Below are 19,104 nucleotides of genomic sequence, written 5' to 3'. Positions count from 1 at the left end.
GTGTAAATAGTTTCTAGTCTGAAAATATATCTCATTTTATTTACATTTCCCCCCCTCCTTTCAATCCTAGTCTCATTTTAATGTGGCTGCGATTGATGAGTTTCCTTCACCTTACTCAGAGGAAACCTGGGGTTATACTGCCACCATGTGGCTAAAGTCTGTAACATGTGGTACTGTAAACAAAAGGCCCAGTGTTGAACTACACAAGGTTGAATGTGATGGAAGTTTTAAAAATTATAATAATACGACGAAGAAAACCAATGATGGTGATATATAGAGTTTTATAATGTCAAAATGAATACAACCACGTTAAATGTGCCTGTTAACTCTGCCACTACAGAAACGGAACTCTCGCTCTCTCTAGGACAAGCACACACCCACACCCATCCACCCTTTAACCAATGAATTACAAGCTGTGAATGAAAGGTGAATGTTGGAGCGTTTCAACATACACAGCCCTAAACCCACACGATGGATTTAGAGAAGAGATTTCCTCAGTTATTCATCTTGATGCATCGGGAAAGCCCGGAGAGAAAACAGTCTGACAGAAGGCTCTGGCTGTCATACCAAATACTGTGACAAGCAATCTGTGCTCTAAGCAGTGTGATAGTATGGTGTTTTAACATTGTCTTTTCCAACACGACGTGTTGAGTTGAGACCCATCTACAGCTTTATGTGTAATCTTGTGACCCACCAGACAGCATGGACCCAGTCTTGGGCTGTGGACCAAAAATATCAGTTGCGATCCACCATTTGGGAAGGACTGTTTTAAACACGCTAACCAATTATAACGTCAGCGGCAAAATTAAAACCGTTGATATCTCAGTTATCAGTCCAGATACGTAATGAAAACACCTAAACCACCAGATGCTCTTCTAAGCCGATTCTGTGGACGGCCTCTGCTTCATCAGCTGTTCCTTCCGGGCCTTCTGGAAGGTCATCATACAGTCTTTAAAGGTCTGGACCTGGTTCTGACACTTCCTCCAGTCCTGGTGCTCGGCCATGCACTCCTGGACGGCGTAGTGCAGCTCCCCACATCCTGTCCTGCTGATCATCTGGTCCACTGGGTCCTCCTCATCCTGGTCCTCGCTGGGGCGACGACTCCGGTCGTGGGGTGAAGGGGAGGCCATTACCTAAGGCAGCTCTGTCTGGGAGGGAGGGGGGGATAGAGCACAGAGGGGAAAAGGGATTAGAGACAGAGGCTCTTCTTGAAAGAGCTCAGGGGTGTATTTACTAGGAACCAAAGTCAAATCGTATTTGTCACATACACGTGTTTAGCAGACGGAACAAACAGGGGATGGACCCAACTGAATTTGTACAATAGACACTCGTTTCCGTTGCACAGTAATGACAACACACCAGCACATCATGACAGATCTAGCGCAAAAATAATACTTCAATATTACCAAAACAATATATAATCAAAAACAATATCACGATCATTAACAATCGACCCCCCCCCCCCCCAGCTTCACTGGTACACAAGCGCTGTAACATGGTGTTATGTGTGGGAACACTAACCCTGTGCCTGTAATGGTGTGTAGTAATTGATTTGTAATTATTTCTCACTGATATGAAAGACAAGTTCCTTATGTTTCCAAACCCATCGTCAAAATAGAAAGAAGTTGGGGTAACGTCGCGTCATGGCTAGCTGTTGGCCTTTTCCCCTCTGTTGGATACGCATTTCCTAGTCAAAATACTCAAACGTCGTGTCTTTCGTATTTTGGAGAAACGACGACAGCTTACACAGACAGAGAAAAGTTCGTCATCACACGAGTCACATCTATACTTCGGTGAGTAACGAAAGTATATTGAAGCAAATCACTAAACAAAATCGGAAAGCTAACACTAGCTCCCAAAAGATCACAAGCAACAGCCAATATTAGCCTAAAGTTAAACATTCAGACATATCATAATCGTTGTCTCTCTTGAAAGCAGTACCTGGAATGTATATCTTAGAGTTGAACACATTCACATTACCCCCGTGGATTTCATAACATGGGGGACGTCTTTACAGAAGGGATAGGAAAGGGTTACATTCAAATGTGCACGGCCTACTTAGGACGATGATCATTTATGTTCCGCGTAGTAGGCCTACCTCCTGCTCACTAGACCTACACTGTGTTTCGTTTTGCGGAAATAAAAAAAATTACTTTGCTAAATATACATTTTAAATGTTATTTCCCAGTGTGAAAAAAACATGCAATTGTTATATTCTGAGGTATTTCTCAAATACAGTGTGAAATATAGGCCTATAAGCACTTGAGGGCAGTGAAGTGCAATCTAAAATGTTATTCTCAACTAAAATCCATTAACACAAGGTAGAGCAAAGTAGAGTCTCAATAAGAATTCTTCTGTTCCAGTCCCTGTACTCAGAAACACTCGTTTAAAAACAGAATGTTGTCACATGCAAGAAACTAAATAAATGTGGTGTTTAAAAAATATAGGATTGTCTGCCAGGAAGAACAGACAATAATATCAGCTCTATTCGGCAGGTAGCCTAGTGGTTAGAGTGTAGGGGCGGCAGGTAGCCTAGTGGTTAGAGTGTAGGGGGGGCAGGTAGCCTAGTGGTTAGAGTGTAGGGGCGGCAGGTAGCCTAGTGGTTAGAGTGTAGGGGCGGTAGGTAGCCTAGTGGTTAGAGTGTAGGGGCGGCAGGTAGCCTAGTGGTTAGAGTGTAGGGGCGGCAGGTAGCCTAGTGGTTAGAGTGTAGGGGCGGCAGGTAGCCTAGTGGTTAGAGTGTAGGGGCGGCAGGTAGCCTAGTGGTTAGAGTGTAGGGGCGGCAGGTAGCCTAGTGGTTAGAGTGTAGGGGCGGTAGGTAGCCTAGTGGTTAGAGTGTAGGGGCGGTAGGTAGCCTAGTGGTTAGAGTGTAGGGGCGGCAGGTAGCCTAGTGGTTAGAGTGTAGGGGCGGTAGGTAGCCTAGTGGTTAGAGTGTAGGGGCGGTAGGTAGCCTAGTGGTTAGAGCGTTAGGAAAGTAACCGAAAGGTTGCTAGATCGAATTCCTGAGCTCAAAAAAATCTGTCGTTCTGCCCCTGAACAAGTCAGTTAACCCACTGTTCCTAGGCTGTCATTGTAAATAAGAATTTGTTATTAACTGACTAGTTAAATTAAAAAATATATATATATATATTACATTTATATTTTCTAGAACCCTAGGTTGTAAATGTTTCACCCCACAGAATATATGCTGCCCAGGATTGGGCTGGCAGGTCGCATCCAAGTTTTTAAGGTGCGCACACCGCCACCTACCGTACTGGAGTGTGAGGCCAGTCACGGCCGACCTACTTTAAATTCTCTTTGTTAGTCCTGTTCCTCTAAGACAGTGAAATGGAGCACCTTGACACCAATACCCTCTCCTCTCCTCTCCTCTCCTCTCCTCTCCTCTCCTCTCCTCTGCTCTCCTCTGCTCTCCTCTCCTCTCCTCTCCTCTCCTCTGCTCTCCTCTCCTCTCCTCTCCTCTCCTCTCCTCTCCTCTCCTCTCCTCTCCTCTCCTCTGCTCTCCTCTCCTCTCCTCTCCTCTCCTCTCCTCTCCTCTCCTCTCTGCTCTCCTCTCCTCTCCTCTCCTCTCCTCTCCTCTCCTCTCCTCTCCTCTCCTCTCCTCTCCTCTCCTCTCCTCTCCTCTCCTCTCCTCTCCCCACCACACAAACTCCAACGTGGCAAAACTGTATTCTTCTCCACACAACTTCCTGTGTTCTACATTCCATATTCCTTTACTGACCAGAGCACACGATAAAAATACTACTAGCATTCCACTACCTTTTGCCTGGATCAATGACTTGACTGCCCGGCGGCCCAGCGGGACCTGAATATCTACCCCCCTCTCTCCCCACAGCACTCTTACCCACCACATCGGCCTCCTCATTACCCCCCACATCCACGTGGACGGGAACCCAACAAAAGCTTACCACCACTCCCATCCTCTCCAATCCCATTAGTAGCGCCATCATCTCCACAAACAAGTCTCCCCTGCCTGTCTTCACACTACTCAACACTGCAGCCGAATCGGAACAGATCGGAACAGCTCTGAGTGGTTTCAACTCCTCCATCTCAAACCTATAATCATTGCCATCAACTCGGCCTCATACATAATCAGTTAACCGCTTGCATACTCTAACATTGATATCTGGGATATACACCCCCTGTCCCCACACTACCACTGACTGGATCATTTCAACCATCTGTGCATATCCTTAAAAACTAATAAAACCGATTTTATATGTATATATATACAGTTGAAGTCGGAAGTTTACATACACCTTAGCCAAATACATTTAAACTCAGTTTTTCACAATTCCTGACATTTAATCCTAGTAAAAAATTTTTGGGGTGATCTGCGTGTGGTCTGAGGGTGGTCTGGGGGTGGTGGTCTGGGGGTGGTCTGGGGGTGGTCTGGGGGTGGTCTGAGGGTGGTCTGGGGGTGGTCTGGGGGTGGTCTGAGGGTGGTCTGGGGGTGGTCTGGGGGTGGTCTGAGGGTGGTCTGGGGGTGGTCTGGGGGTGGTCTGGGGGTGGTCTGAGGGTGGTCTGGGGGTGGTCTGAGGGTGGTCTGGGGGTGGTCTGGGGGTGGTCTGAGGGTGGTCTGGGGTGGTGGTCTGGGGGTGGTGGTCTGGGGGTGGTCTGGGGGGGTGGTCTGGGGGTGGTGGTCTGGGGGTGGTCTGGGGGTGGTCTGGGGGGGTGGTCTGGGGGTGGTCTGGGGGTGGTCTGGGGGGGTGGTCTGGGGGTGGTCTGGGGGTGGTCTGAGCGTTGTCTGCGAGTGGTCTGGGGGTGGTCTGGGGGTGGTCTGAGGGTGGTCTGGGGGTGGTCTGAGGGTGGTCTGGGGGTGGTCTGGGGTGGTCTGGGGGTGGTCTGGGGGTGGTCTGGGGGTGGTGGTCTGGGGGTGGTCTGGGGGTGGTCTGGGGGGGTGGTCTGGGGGTGGTCTGGGGGTGGTCTGAGCGTTGTCTGCGAGTGGTCTGGGGGTGGTTTGGGGGTGGTCTGAGGGTGGTCTGGGGGTGGTCTGAGGGTGGTCTGGGGGTGGTCTGAGGGTGGTCTGGGGTGGTCTGGGGGTGGTCTGGGGGTGGTCTGGGGGTGGTCTGCGGTGGTGGTCTGGTGGTGGTCTGGGGTGGTGGTCTGGGGGTGGTCTTGGGGTGGTCTGGGGGGGTGGTCTGGGGGTGGTCTGGGGGTGGTCTGCGGTGGTGGTCTGGTGGTGGTCTGGGGTGGTGGTCTGGGGGTGGTCTGGGGGTGGTCTGGGGTGGTGGTCTGGTGGTGGTCTGGGGGTGGTCTGGGGTGGTGGTCTGGTGGTGGTCTGGGGGTGGTCTGCGGTGGTGGTCTGGTGGTGGTCTGGGGGTGGTCTGGGGGTGGTCTGCGGTGGTGGTCTGGTGGTGGTCTGGGGTGGTGGTCTGGGGGTGGTCTGCGGTGGTGGTCTGGTGGTGGTCTGGGGGTGGTCTGGGGATGATCTGGAGGTGGTCTGGGGGTGGTCTGGGGTGGTGGTCTGGTGGTGGTCTGAGGGTGGTCTGGGGTTTGGTCTGAGCGTTGTCTGCGGGTGGTCTGGGGTGTGGTCTTTGGGTGGTCTGGGGATGATCTGCGGGTGGTCTGGGGATGATCTGCGGGTGGTCTGGGGGTGGTGGTCTGCGGGTGGTGGTCTGGGGTTGGTCTGGGGGTGGTCTGGGGGTGGTGGTCTGGGGGTGGTCTGGGGTGGTGGTCTGGTGGTGGTCTGGGGGTGGTCTGGGGGTGGTGGTCTGCGGTGGTGTTCTGGGTGTGGTCTGGGGGTGGTCTGGGGGCATCTAAAGATCATTTCCTGCATTTCGACACAATCTAATATGACCCATGGCCCTTCTAGTCATCTCTATTTAGAAGAACAAAAGGTAAGCAAAAATGCCCACAGTCATCAAGCTAAGAGATCTTTATTAAATATGTTTGTGATTGATAAGACTGAACATTGTTAAATATGTTTGTGATTGATAAGACTGAAGTAGATCAAAGGTCATTCAAAAATCTATATTGTTTTGCACCTTTAACCAATAGCCAACGATTATTATTATTATGTATTATTTATTATTTCCTCCATATTAAATTTCAGCACGCCCGACCAGCCTGAGCTGCATGCAGGCCCGACCAGTCTAGTCAACAACTCCGCTCTTTCCCAACACAATTTCCTTCCCAACTTCTTTTTTTGTTTTGTTCCCAAGGTTTGGAAATTAAAAGTAAGAAAGAAAGAAAACACAGACGCATAATTAACACACAGACACCTACGCATAATTAACACACAGACACCTACGCATAATTAACACACAGACACCTATGCATAATTAACACACAGAAACAGCACATCCTCCATATATAGTGTATTCTGAAAGTATTCAGACCCCTTAACCTTTTCCACATTTTGTTACGTTACAGCCTTATTTTTCCTAGTCAATCTACACAGAATATCTCATAATTACAAAGCAAAAACAGGCTTTTAGAATTTTTTGCAAATGTATTTAAAATAAAGAAACCTTATACCTTATTTACATAAATATTCAGACCCTTTTGCTATGAGACTCGAAATTGAGCTCAGGTGCATCCGGATTCCATTGATCAACCTTGAGATGTTTCTACAACTATGATTGGAGTCCACCTGTGGTAAATTCAATTGATTGGACATGATTTGAAAAGAAACACACCGGTCCCACAGTTAACAGTCCATGTCAGATAAAAAAAAACAAGCAATGAGGTCGAAGGAATTGTCCGAAGAGCTCCGAGACAGGATAGTGTCGAGGCACAGATCTGGGGAAGGGTGCCGAAACAGGGAGGTCAGGGAGGTTACCAAGAACCCGATGGTCACTCTGAAAGAGCTCTAGTGTTCCTCTGTGGAGATGGGAGAACCTTCTAGATGGACAACCATCTCTGCAGCACATCACCAATCAGACCTTTATGGTAGAGTGGCCAGACGGAAGCCACTCCTCAGTAAAAGACACATCACAGCCTGCTTGTAGTTTGCCAAAAGACACCTGAAGGACTCTGACCATGAGAAACAAGATTCTCTCGTCTGATGAAACAAAGATTGAACTCTTTGGCCTGAATGCCAAGCGTCACATCTGCCCGGAAACCTGGCACCATCCCCAGGGTGAAGCGTGGTGGTGGCAGCAGCCTCATGCTGTGGGGATGTTTTTCATGAGCATAGTGTTGTGTACCATGACAGTGAAACCTGTAGAGCTATTTATTAACTAACGTGTCAGTCTGAAAAGTAAGGAATTATCTCGGGAAACTGACAGATCAATGACGTTACATTGATCTACCGACTCTAATAAAAACTAAATTGCACTGAAAATATGTCAGAATATCGGCATTCAATCATTTGGCCGCTGGTTTCATCGTTTGATTGAGGTTTAGTGGGATTGAGGCAAAAAGAGCTAGCTATCAACATAGAACTTTTGGCCAGCTCTCTCTCTCTAACAGTACATCAAACGGTACATCATTTCCTTCTGTTGAAATGGGACAAAACAAAGGCTACAAAACATTTGTTGTTTATAGCAATAGGAGGTGACTATTATTGCTATGTGACAGATAGCTAGAAGCTAGAGCTGAAATGGCTGTGGTAGCTACTAGCTAACATTAGCTAATTCATTCACCGCAGTTGAGACTTGGATGAAATATTAGCTAACGTTCAATGTCAGCACTAGCTCAGCACTGGGGATCAACACTAGTTTAGTTTGTTTCTGTTAAGTTAAACAGCAGTTACCTTGCCTAGCTATATCAGTCAAAGAGTTTACCAGTTCCTGCTCTGCTTGCTTTTACAACTCAAAGCAGCCTTTCAGAAGCAGCCTTTCAGAAGCCTTTGTCTTCACACAGCCTGTCCGCCAGCTCTGTAGTGTCCGCGTGGTCCTAAATCCAGCCATCTACAAAGCCAGCTTCACATGGTCTACCCGACCACTCTGAGGCGTCCGCATGGTCCCAAAACACACAATGCCGCTTTTTGTTTCACAGTGCAATGATAAAGCTGGGGGGGGGACGAAAAATGTAATTTCTGAAGGTGTGTGTGTGTGGGGGGGGGGGGCTCATGACCTCCACCATCCCCAGTGAAAGTTGCTCCCATGCCATATTCTACCACCTTCTGCTCAATTGTCCATCCGTATGTCCTCTGCTTACCCACTCCTCGTTCCCAGCATTCCCCAGTTGCTGTGACCGCTGGATGTCCTTCTAAACTCCCTTTCAACCTCACCCAGTATGCTAGTGCAAGTTTCTCCCCTAGGGTTTTCTAGGAGAGATCTTTTCATCTAAGTATGCTAATCATGTAGCCTCGTAGCATAGCAGTCATCAGCCTGGTAATAAGAGGCTACTAATCATTTCCTATTGTTCCACATCCTCTTGAGGATTTTAACCCCATAGAAAAGCTCAAACCTCACGGGACACATTGTGCTGCTCTGGTTCCTTGCTGTTTAATTACTGCCTGACTGAGACAGTAAACAAACAACAGATAAATGATCTCATTCCAGAACTAACAGAAGACAAACATGTCATTCCAGAACTAACAGAATACAAACATGTCATTCCAGAACTAACAGAAGACAAACATGTCATTCCAGAACTAACAGAATACAAACATGTCATTCCAGAACTAACAGAATACAAACATGTCATTCCAGAACTAACAGAAGACAAACATGTCATTCCAGAACTAACAGAATACAAACATGTCATTCCAGAACTAACAGAAGACAAACATGTCATTCCAGAACTAACAGAATACAAACATGTCATTCCAGAACTAACAGAATACAAACATGTCATTCCAGAACTAACAGAAGACAAACATGTCATTACAGAACTAACAGAATACAAACATGTCATTCCAGAACTAACAGAATACAAACATGTCATTACAGAACTAACAGAATACAAACATGTCATTCCAGAACTAACAGAATACAAACATGTCATTCCAGAACTAACAGAATACAAACATGTCATTCCAGAACTAACAGAATACAAACATGTCATTCCAGAACTAACAGAATACAAACATGTCATTCCAGAACTAACAGAATACAAACATGTCATTCCAGAACTAACAGAAGACAAACATGTCATTCCAGAACTAACAGAATACAAACATGTCATTCCAGAACTAACAGAATACAAACATGTCATTCCAGAACTAACAGAATACAAACATGTCATTCCAGAACTAACAGAACACAAACATGTCATTCCAGAACTAACAGAATACAAACATGTCATTCCAGAACTAACAGAATACAAACATGTCATTACAGAACTAACAGAAGACAAACATGTCATTACAGAACTAACAGAATACAAACATGTCATTCCAGAACTAACAGAAGACAAACATGTCATTCCAGAACTAACAGAACACAAACATGTCATTCCAGAACTAACAGAACACAAACATGTCATTCCAGAACTAACAGAAGACAAACATGTCATTCCAGAACTAACAGAATACAAACATGTCATTACAGAACTAACAGAATACAAACATCTCATTCCAGAACTAACAGAATACAAACATGTCATTCCAGAACTAACAGAATACAAACATCTCATTCCAGAACTAACAGAATACAAACATGTCATTCCAGAACTAACAGAATACAAACATGTCATTACAGAACTAACAGAATACAAACATGTCATTACAGAACTAACAGAATACAAACATGTCATTCCAGAACTAACAGAATACAAACATGTCATTACAGAACTAACAGAAGACAAACATGTCATTACAGAACTAACAGAATACAAACATGTCATTCCAGAACTAACAGAACACAAACATGTCATTCCAGAACTAACAGAATACAAACATGTCATTCCAGAACTAACAGAATACAAACATGTCATTCCAGAACTAACAGAAGACAAACATGTCATTCCAGAACTAACAGAATACAAACATGTCATTACAGAACTAACAGAATACAAACATGTCATTCCAGAACTAACAGAAGACAAACATGTCATTCCAGAACTAACAGAATACAAACATGTCATTCCAGAACTAACAGAATACAAACATGTCATTACAGAACTAACAGAATACAAACATGTCATTCCAGAACTAACAGAAGACAAACATGTCATTCCAGAACTAACAGAATACAAACATGTCATTACAGAACTAACAGAAGACAAACATGTCATTCCAGAACTAACAGAATACAAACATGTCATTCCAGAACTAACAGAAGACAAACATGTCATTCCAGAACTAACAGAAGACAAACATGTCATTCCAGAACTAACAGAATACAAACATGTCATTACAGAACTAACAGAATACAAACATGTCATTCCAGAACTAACAGAAGACAAACATGTCATTCCAGAACTAACAGAATACAAACATGTCATTCCAGAACTAACAGAAGACAAACATGTCATTCCAGAACTAACAGAATACAAACATGTCATTACAGAACTAACAGAATACAAACATGTCATTCCAGAACTAACAGAAGACAAACATGTCATTCCAGAACTAACAGAACACAAACATGTCATTCCAGAACTAACAGAAGACAAACATGTCATTCCAGAACTAACAGAATACAAACATGTCATTCCAGAACTAACAGAAGACAAACATGTCATTCCAGAACTAACAGAAGACAAACATGTCATTCCAGAACTAACAGAATACAAACATGTCATTACAGAACTAACAGAATACAAACATGTCATTCCAGAACTAACAGAATACAAACATGTCATTCCAGAACTAACAGAACACAAACATGTCATTCCAGAACTAACAGAATACAAACATGTCATTCCAGAACTAACAGAATACAAACATGTCATTACAGAACTAACAGAAGACAAACATGTCATTACAGAACTAACAGAATACAAACATGTCATTCCAGAACTAACAGAAGACAAACATGTCATTCCAGAACTAACAGAATACAAACATGTCATTACAGAACTAACAGAATACAAACATGTCATTCCAGAACTAACAGAAGACAAACATGTCATTCCAGAACTAACAGAATACAAACATGTCATTCCAGAACTAACAGAATACAAACATGTCATTACAGAACTAACAGAATACAAACATGTCATTACAGAACTAACAGAATACAAACATGTCATTACAGAACTAACAGAAGACAAACATGTCATTCCAGAACTAACAGAATACAAACATGTCATTACAGAACTAACAGAAGACAAACATGTCATTACAGAACTAACAGAATACAAACATGTCATTCCAGAACTAACAGAATACAAACATGTCATTCCAGAACTAACAGAAGACAAACATGTCATTCCAGAACTAACAGAATACAAACATGTCATTCCAGAACTAACAGAATACAAACATGTCATTACAGAACTAACAGAATACAAACATGTCATTACAGAACTAACAGAAGACAAACATGTCATTACAGAACTAACAGAATACAAACATGTCATTCCAGAACTAACAGAATACAAACATGTCATTCCAGAACTAACAGAATACAAACATGTCATTACAGAACTAACAGAAGACAAACATGTCATTCCAGAACTAACAGAAGACAAACATGTCATTCCAGAACTAACAGAAGACAAACATGTCATTACAGAACTAACAGAATACAAACATGTCATTCCAGAACTAACAGAATACAAACATGTCATTCCAGAACTAACAGAATACAAACATGTCATTCCAGAACTAACAGAATACAAACATGTCATTCCAGAACTAACAGAATACAAACATGTCATTCCAGAACTAACAGAATACAAACATGTCATTACAGAACTAACAGAAGACAAACATGTCATTCCAGAACTAACAGAAGACAAACATGTCATTCCAGAACTAACAGAAGACAAACATGTCATTACAGAACTAACAGAATACAAACATGTCATTCCAGAACTAACAGAATACAAACATGTCATTCCAGAACTAACAGAATACAAACATGTCATTCCAGAACTAACAGAATACAAACATGTCATTACAGAACTAACAGAATACAAACATGTCATTACAGAACTAACAGAAGACAAACATGTCATTCCAGAACTAACAGAAGACAAACATGTCATTCCAGAACTAACAGAATACAAACATGTCATTCCAGGGGCCTGTTGCACAAAACTAGGATAAGGGATTAAGCCAGGATATCTTGGTGATCCTGGCTCAATTGATCCGTAATCCGGTTGCACTAAAGATGGATAGGGGGCAGGAGGATATGTTATGGTATAAATTACCATGGAGATTTATTCTGTGGAGCTAGCCTGCTCCAGACCAGGCTAAATTCCAGGATCTATTTAATCTCATCCCTAATGTCAGTCAGCAGTCACCACAAATGGAAACCAATAGTTATTTCACTGCTCACTATACATTGTTATCACATATAACTAGACCCACTGTTATTATTTAAACGTTTGTGATCATTAATTTCAATGATTTTGGATAAAAAAAGATTTTTAGATGATGTTGCTATCATTAGATAATTTACAGTTTCCCATAGACTATAAGGCTATATATAAAATGATAGAATATTAGGGCCACAGAGGGGAAAAAAACACAAGTCATAATATTGTAACCAGTTGTTTTAAAGGAGGACAGTTGTTAAAATGACAGATGTGGGGCATTTCGTGAAATTGTACTTCAGTATGGTTTCATAAACAAAGACATGCTGATGTGCCAGAATATTAAGTATCACATTGTCATAAGTATCAAAACTGTAAAAACAATATGTAGCTTTTCTGCAGAAAGAACCAGCCTCATAAATTTATGACTTTATCCTTTTTCTTCAGTGTGGCCCTAGTACTCTGTCATATAAACAAATACACATTCCATATGAATATAAAAACACAATGTGTAACATTATGTTCCTTTATTGAATAAGGACAAAACAAAGCAGGTAAACCATCAGCTCCTTTCGAAACTGAAGTCACAGTGACTCTACAAGATGGAAAGCACAGAATCCAAGCATATTATACAAAATGATACATACACATTCAAAGGTCTGTATATAACACACCCTGCATGTCTGCACACTAAAATAAATGCAGGACAAATCCATACACATCAACTGAACAGACAAATGAATGGATGCAGTAGCCTCCCTGCAGCCTTGTATTACACACAGTATACCGCACAAACATCATAAGAGGCCAAATTCGTCAAAAAACGAACCCAAAAAAAACCAAATTCCTCTGCCACCGCAGGACATATTTAACCAAAATTGAAAGCACACATACTAACTAAAATAATTCAACACATATTGGTCCCTCAGCAGCCGACCACTGTCGTCATCAGGGAAGATTGCCGGATTGTCCCAGTCCATGGCTGGTGGCACTCTGGGGGCCCTCTCCTTCCTCAGGCAGGCCACATTGTGGAGGACAGCACAAGCCACAGTAATATCACATGCCCTAACAGGGCTGACCCTTAATTTGTGAAGGCAGTGAAAGCGTGCCTTCAGGAGGCCAAAGGTCATTTCAACTCTGGCCCTGGTCCTGGCATGGGCATGGTTGTAGGCCTGCTGTGCTTCCTGGGGGTCTGTGAAAGGTGTCAGGAGAAAAGGCTGGCAGCCATACCCCCTGTCTCCCAGCAACACACCAGAGAATTCACCTGTCAACACAAAATCTCATCATTACTACCTCATAAACACAGTGATATTCTTGACACAGCCATGATGGTTATAAATAGGGGTTGTGTGGCTTACCTTGTGATAGGCACTGATAGATTTCAGAGGCCCGAAAGATTCTGGAGTCATGGACTGAGCCAGGCCATTTTGCCACAACATTGCTGATCACACAGTCAGCATTGCAGACCATCTGAAATCATAAGATGAGGAATATTACACCAATCAATGCACATCACTGGCAATGCAGAGTGTTCGTCAATGGACAATATCAAAAAGTTATGTTCACCTGAACATTAATGCTGTGAAAGGATTTCCTATTCACAAAATCGGCCTCATGGGCACCTGAGGGGGCTTTTATCCTTATGTGTGTGCAGTCCACTGCACCAATGACATTGGGGAAACCTGTCACACAAAGTAATGAGTATCCTACTATGTGTTAACAGTTGTCCTGTAATTTGTAGATCCTCTTACCTGCAATCCTATAGAACTCCTCTTTGATGTCACAGAGTCTTCTGTGGCCAGGGAAGGAGATGAAGACATCTGCTAATGCTTTGATAGCCAGACACACACTCCTTATTGTGCGGCAAATTGTGGCCTTGTTCAGCTGTTCTGCATCCCCCACTGAGTACAGGAAGGCTCCACTAGCAAAAAAGCGCAAGGCCACACAAACCATTTGCTCCACACTCAGTGCATGGCTCCGTGCAGTGCGGTGCTTAATCCTGGGACCCAGTAGTCTGCATAGATACCTGATGCCATCTGCAGAAAACCTGTATCTTTCATATAGATGGTCATCAGGGAAGGCCAGTGGGTCCAACCGGTCCCTGAAGACCCTTTCTCGCCTGAAGGCTCTCCTCAGCACAAGTGCTTCTTCATCCACCACATCTCGCACGAATGGGCATGCCTTTGTCAGAGCAGAAAGGAACACACAATTTTGGGCCTTCATATAGGCTAGTGGCCACACCTGGTGCTGGGGGGGTGGGCAAAAGAGGGCGATGCCTTATAACGATGACTTGGTTGTACTGATTGCTGGGAAAATAAAAAAAACCTTAGAAAGATGCCACCGTCCTGTGTGCTCACAATAAGAGCTCATATGTCATGGCTCACTTGACTTTACGAGAATATACCTAATTTTTATTTTGAGCTGTGTCATCTTCTTGGAGCTGGGGGAGGAAAGAAAAATAATGATTAATACATTTGTGTTACAGTTAGCATACAGTGTACATTGAAGGCATATCTCACCTCCCTCTCAAGTTTTTTTATTTCAAGGTCCAGTTTCCTAATTGTCCTCTTTTTTATTTCGGACTCCAGTGCAAGATTTTCCATCTTTTTCTTCTTGTACTGAATGTCTATGTCTGCCAGTTCTATTTGGCGCCGGAGGTGGTTGCCATACAACTTTCTGATAGCTTGTGAGCTCTGTGAACACAATACAATTAGCGCAGCTGGAATTTGGCAGGATGTGGTGTCCTTTTATTAATACGCACTATGTTGCCAGGCTGGTTTTCCCACTGTATAGCATCTGGGTCCTGTAAAAGAAATTAGATTTTTTGATTTTGATGAGGACTCCTCACCATTGTAGAGTAAATAGTACTTTCACAGTCTTAACATGATACCTCATGCCTTCTGGAATCCAGAGAGATGGTCTCCTCCTCATCATCGTCTCCATCATGTGCTGTTGCTGCTGCACTGGGGCCTTCACCCTATCACATTTAATCGGATTCATATTGAAGCTAGTAGACAAGACATGCCAGGCCTACAGTATGCCTTTGATGGAGTACTCACTGGATCAGCATCGTCTGGTGCTTGTGCTGGTGGCTCTAACAGGAACACAGTGCTGCCAGACACTGCAAGGCAATAGGTAAACCAAAGTCAGACAGTCCAAATTGATTCAATATGAATGTGGTTGTATCCCATGTAGAGATGGAAGGACATACCTTGAATGAAGCGGGTGGCATCTTGGGAGGAACCTATGCTCGTCTCTTTCCCCCCAGGGATCCCCTCTAAGACGGGCCTGCCTTTATTTAGCTCCAAGGCCATGTCCTCTGCTGGGGTAAGGTCAGCCTTTGGTGACCCACCACCCGTGCCTTGTCTGTGGGTATTCTTTTTCACTGCTAAAACAGTACAGACAATGTGTGAGCAGGCACCTTCTGGGTACAATATATGCTTGTGCTTTGTTAAATATTAGTCAGGGACCATACCATTCTGCAGAATGTTCTTGTATTTGATTTTGACCTGCTGCCATGTCCGTTTTGGCCCGTTCATGTTTAATCTACACACACACACACACACACACACACACACATTTAATGGAGTCACACTGCAAAAAATTACTTGGTATTTTTGTCTTGTTTTCAGTAAAAATATCAGAAAATTTATCATAGCTTTATACAGTGTGATGGAGTTACTTTACACAATTTCACTCATATCTGCAGTGCATTTCAATTAAAAATTTAACCGTTTCATAATTACAGTACAACTGCATTTTTGGAGATGTGAATTAAATATTTGAATTGTAATTGTGATGTTTCAGCGGAGCGGTGAGTGTGTAATTGTGCACTACTTACGCATTCAGGCGGTCTGCAATACTTTGCCACGCTTTTTCTCTTTGCTTTATCACTGTGGCGGCGTTGCCTTTCTTCTTAATTATATCTTTTACCTCCTCGTATGCCTCCATGAGGATTTGTGCTTCCGACGGGGAAAAGTACGCGGCTCTAGTTGCCATGGTAAATCAGTTAATCTGTGATCTGTGGCGGGGTCTATTTGAGTGAGCCGTGAGCGCGCACCTATCCAGGATTGGTTTCACCTGGCTTAATGAATCCGTGTCTGCTCATCCTGGCTTGGTCTTTGTGCAACCAATTAAGCCTGGACGCACATGTTTTGGCTTCATTGAGCTCAGCTGAGTCATTTATCCCGGATGTCTTAATTCTACTTTTGTGCAACAGGCCCCAGAACTAACAGAAGACAAACATGTCATTCCAGAACTAACAGAATACAAACATGTCATTCCAGAACTAACAGAAGACAAACATGTCATTCCAGAACTAACAGAATACAAACATGTCATTCCAGAACTAACAGAATACAAACATGTCATTCCAGAACTAACAGAAGACAAACATGTCATTCCAGAACTAACAGAATACAAACATGTCATTCCAGAACTAACAGAATACAAACATGTCATTCCAGAACTAACAGAAGACAAACATGTCATTCCAGAACTAACAGAATACAAACATGTCATTACAGAACTAACAGAAGACAAACATGTCATTCCAGAACTAACAGAATACAAACATGTCATTCCAGAACTAACAGAATACAAACATGTCATTACAGAACTAACAGAAGACAAACATGTCATTCCAGAACTAACAGAATACAAACATGTCATTCCAGAACTAACAGAATACAAACATGTCATTACAGAACTAACAGAAGACAAACATGTCATTCCAGAACTAACAGAACACAAACATGTCATTCCAGAACTAACAGAATACAAACATGTCATTACAGAACTAACAGAAGACAAACATGTCATTCCAGAACTAACAGAATACAAACATGTCATTCCAGAACTAACAGAATACAAACATGTCATTACAGAACTAACAGAAGACAAACATGTCATTCCAGAACTAACAGAACACAAACATGTCATTCCAGAACTAACAGAATACAAACATGTCATTCCAGAACTAACAGAATACAAACATGTCATTCCAGAACTAACAGAAGACAAACATGTCATTCCAGAACTAACAGAAGACAAACATGTCATTACAGAACTAACAGAATACAAACATGTCATTACAGAACTAACAGAATACAAACATGTCATTCCAGAACTAACAGAATACAAACATGTCATTCCAGAACTAACAGAATACAAACATGTCATTACAGAACTAACAGAAGACAAACATGTCATTACAGAACTAACAGAATACAAACATGTCATTACAGAACTAACAGAAGACAAACATGTCATTACAGAACTAACAGAATACAAACATGTCATTCCAGAACTAACAGAATACAAACATGTCATTACAGAACTAACAGAAGACAAACATGTCATTACAGAACTAACAGAATACAAACATGTCATTACAGAACTAACAGAATACAAACATGTCATTCCAGAACTAACAGAATACAAACATGTCATTACAGAACTAACAGAATACAAACATGTCATTACAGAACTAACAGAAGACAAACATGTCATTACAGAACTAACAGAATACAAACATGTCATTCCAGAACTAACAGAACACAAACATGTCATTCCAGAACTAACAGAATACAAACATGTCATTCCAGAACTAACAGAAGACAAACATGTCATTCCAGAACTAACAGAAGACAAACATGTCATTCCAGAACTAACAGAATACAAACATGTCATTACAGAACTAACAGAATACAAACATGTCATTCCAGAACTAACAGAATACAAACATGTCATTCCAGAACTAACAGAACACAAACATGTCATTCCAGAACTAACAGAATACAAACATGTCATTCCAGAACTAACAGAAGACAAACATGTCATTCCAGAACTAACAGAAGACAAACATGTCATTCCAGAACTAACAGAATACAAACATGTCATTCCAGAACTAACAGAATACAAACATGTCATTACAGAACTAACAGAATACAAACATGTCATTACAGAACTAACAGAAGACAAACATGTCATTACAGAACTAACAGAATACAAACATGTCATTCCAGAACTAACAGAACACAAACATGTCATTCCAGAACTAACAGAATACAAACATGTCATTCCAGAACTAACAGAAGACAAACATGTCATTCCAGAACTAACAGAAGACAAACATGTCATTCCAGAACTAACAGAATACAAACATGTCATTACAGAACTAACAGAATACAAACATGTCATTCCAGAACTAACAGAATACAAACATGTCATTCCAGAACTAACAGAACACAAACATGTCATTCCAGAACTAACAGAAGACAAACATGTCATTCCAGAACTAACAGAAGACAAACATGTCATTCCAGAACTAACAGAATACAAACATGTCATTACAGAACTAACAGAATACAAACATGTCATTCCAGAACTAACAGAAGACAAACATGTCATTCCAGAACTAACAGAAGACAAACATGTCATTCCAGAACTAACAGAAGACAAACATGTCATTACAGAACTAACAGAATACAAACATGTCATTCCAGAACTAACAGAATACAAACATGTCATTCCAGAACTAACAGAAGACAAACATGTCATTCCAGAACTAACAGAAGACAAACATGTCATTCCAGAACTAACAGAAGACAAACATGTCATTCCAGAACTAACAGAATACAAACATGTCATTCCAGAACTAACAGAAGACAAACATGTCATTACAGAACTAACAGAAGACAAACATGTCATTCCAGAACTAACAGAATACAAACATGTCATTCCAGAACTAACAGAAGACAAACATGTCATTCCAGAACTAACAGAAGACAA

General features: G+C 42.4%; 3 protein-coding genes across 6 annotated transcripts; all 3 read right to left on the bottom strand.

Annotated features, from left to right (window-relative positions):
* Positions 1-261: 261 nt before the first annotated feature.
* On the bottom strand, positions 262-2,087 carry coa4 (cytochrome c oxidase assembly factor 4 homolog). 2 transcript variants are annotated; one of them, XM_071339820.1, is made up of 2 exons: positions 1,942-2,087; positions 262-1,148 (listed from the first exon to the last, which is right to left on the bottom strand). In XM_071339820.1, the coding sequence occupies exon 2, from the start codon at positions 1,128-1,130 to the stop codon at positions 876-878; it is 255 nt and encodes an 84-aa protein (XP_071195921.1). In that variant the 5' UTR covers positions 1,131-1,148; positions 1,942-2,087; the 3' UTR covers positions 262-875. The 2 variants fall into 2 exon arrangements, with proteins under 2 accessions (XP_071195921.1, XP_071195923.1); XM_071339822.1 differs by having other exon boundaries at positions 262-1,144.
* A 2,217-nt stretch (positions 2,088-4,304) lies between these two features.
* On the bottom strand, positions 4,305-5,753 carry LOC139536749 (uncharacterized). The gene has a single exon (XM_071337343.1). The coding sequence runs from the start codon at positions 5,751-5,753 to the stop codon at positions 4,305-4,307; it is 1,449 nt and encodes a 482-aa protein (XP_071193444.1).
* A 7,069-nt stretch (positions 5,754-12,822) lies between these two features.
* On the bottom strand, positions 12,823-16,525 carry LOC139537921 (putative nuclease HARBI1). 3 transcript variants are annotated; one of them, XM_071339815.1, is made up of 9 exons: positions 15,788-16,525; positions 15,524-15,700; positions 15,372-15,433; positions 15,203-15,289; positions 14,832-15,115; positions 14,717-14,752; positions 14,064-14,618; positions 13,671-13,782; positions 12,823-13,576 (listed from the first exon to the last, which is right to left on the bottom strand). In XM_071339815.1, exons 7-9 carry the CDS (start codon positions 14,130-14,132, stop codon positions 13,206-13,208), a joined length of 552 nt encoding a protein of 183 aa, XP_071195916.1. In that variant the 5' UTR covers positions 14,133-14,618; positions 14,717-14,752; positions 14,832-15,115; positions 15,203-15,289; positions 15,372-15,433; positions 15,524-15,700; positions 15,788-16,525; the 3' UTR covers positions 12,823-13,205. The 3 variants fall into 3 exon arrangements, 2 of the variants coding, with proteins under 2 accessions (XP_071195916.1, XP_071195917.1); XM_071339816.1 differs by having other exon boundaries at positions 14,832-15,005; positions 15,074-15,115; positions 15,524-16,511; XR_011667621.1 differs by lacking the exons at positions 12,823-13,576; positions 13,671-13,782 and adding an exon at positions 13,824-13,994 and having other exon boundaries at positions 15,788-16,514.
* Between the last annotated feature and the right edge of the window lie 2,579 nt (positions 16,526-19,104).

Source organism: Salvelinus alpinus, chromosome 13 (genome assembly GCF_045679555.1).
Source record: "Salvelinus alpinus chromosome 13, SLU_Salpinus.1, whole genome shotgun sequence".
NCBI classification, from domain to species: Eukaryota; Metazoa; Chordata; class Actinopteri; order Salmoniformes; family Salmonidae; genus Salvelinus; species Salvelinus alpinus.
The sequence above is the reverse complement of the archived record's forward strand: the minus strand, read 5'-3'. Positions and strand labels throughout refer to the sequence as shown.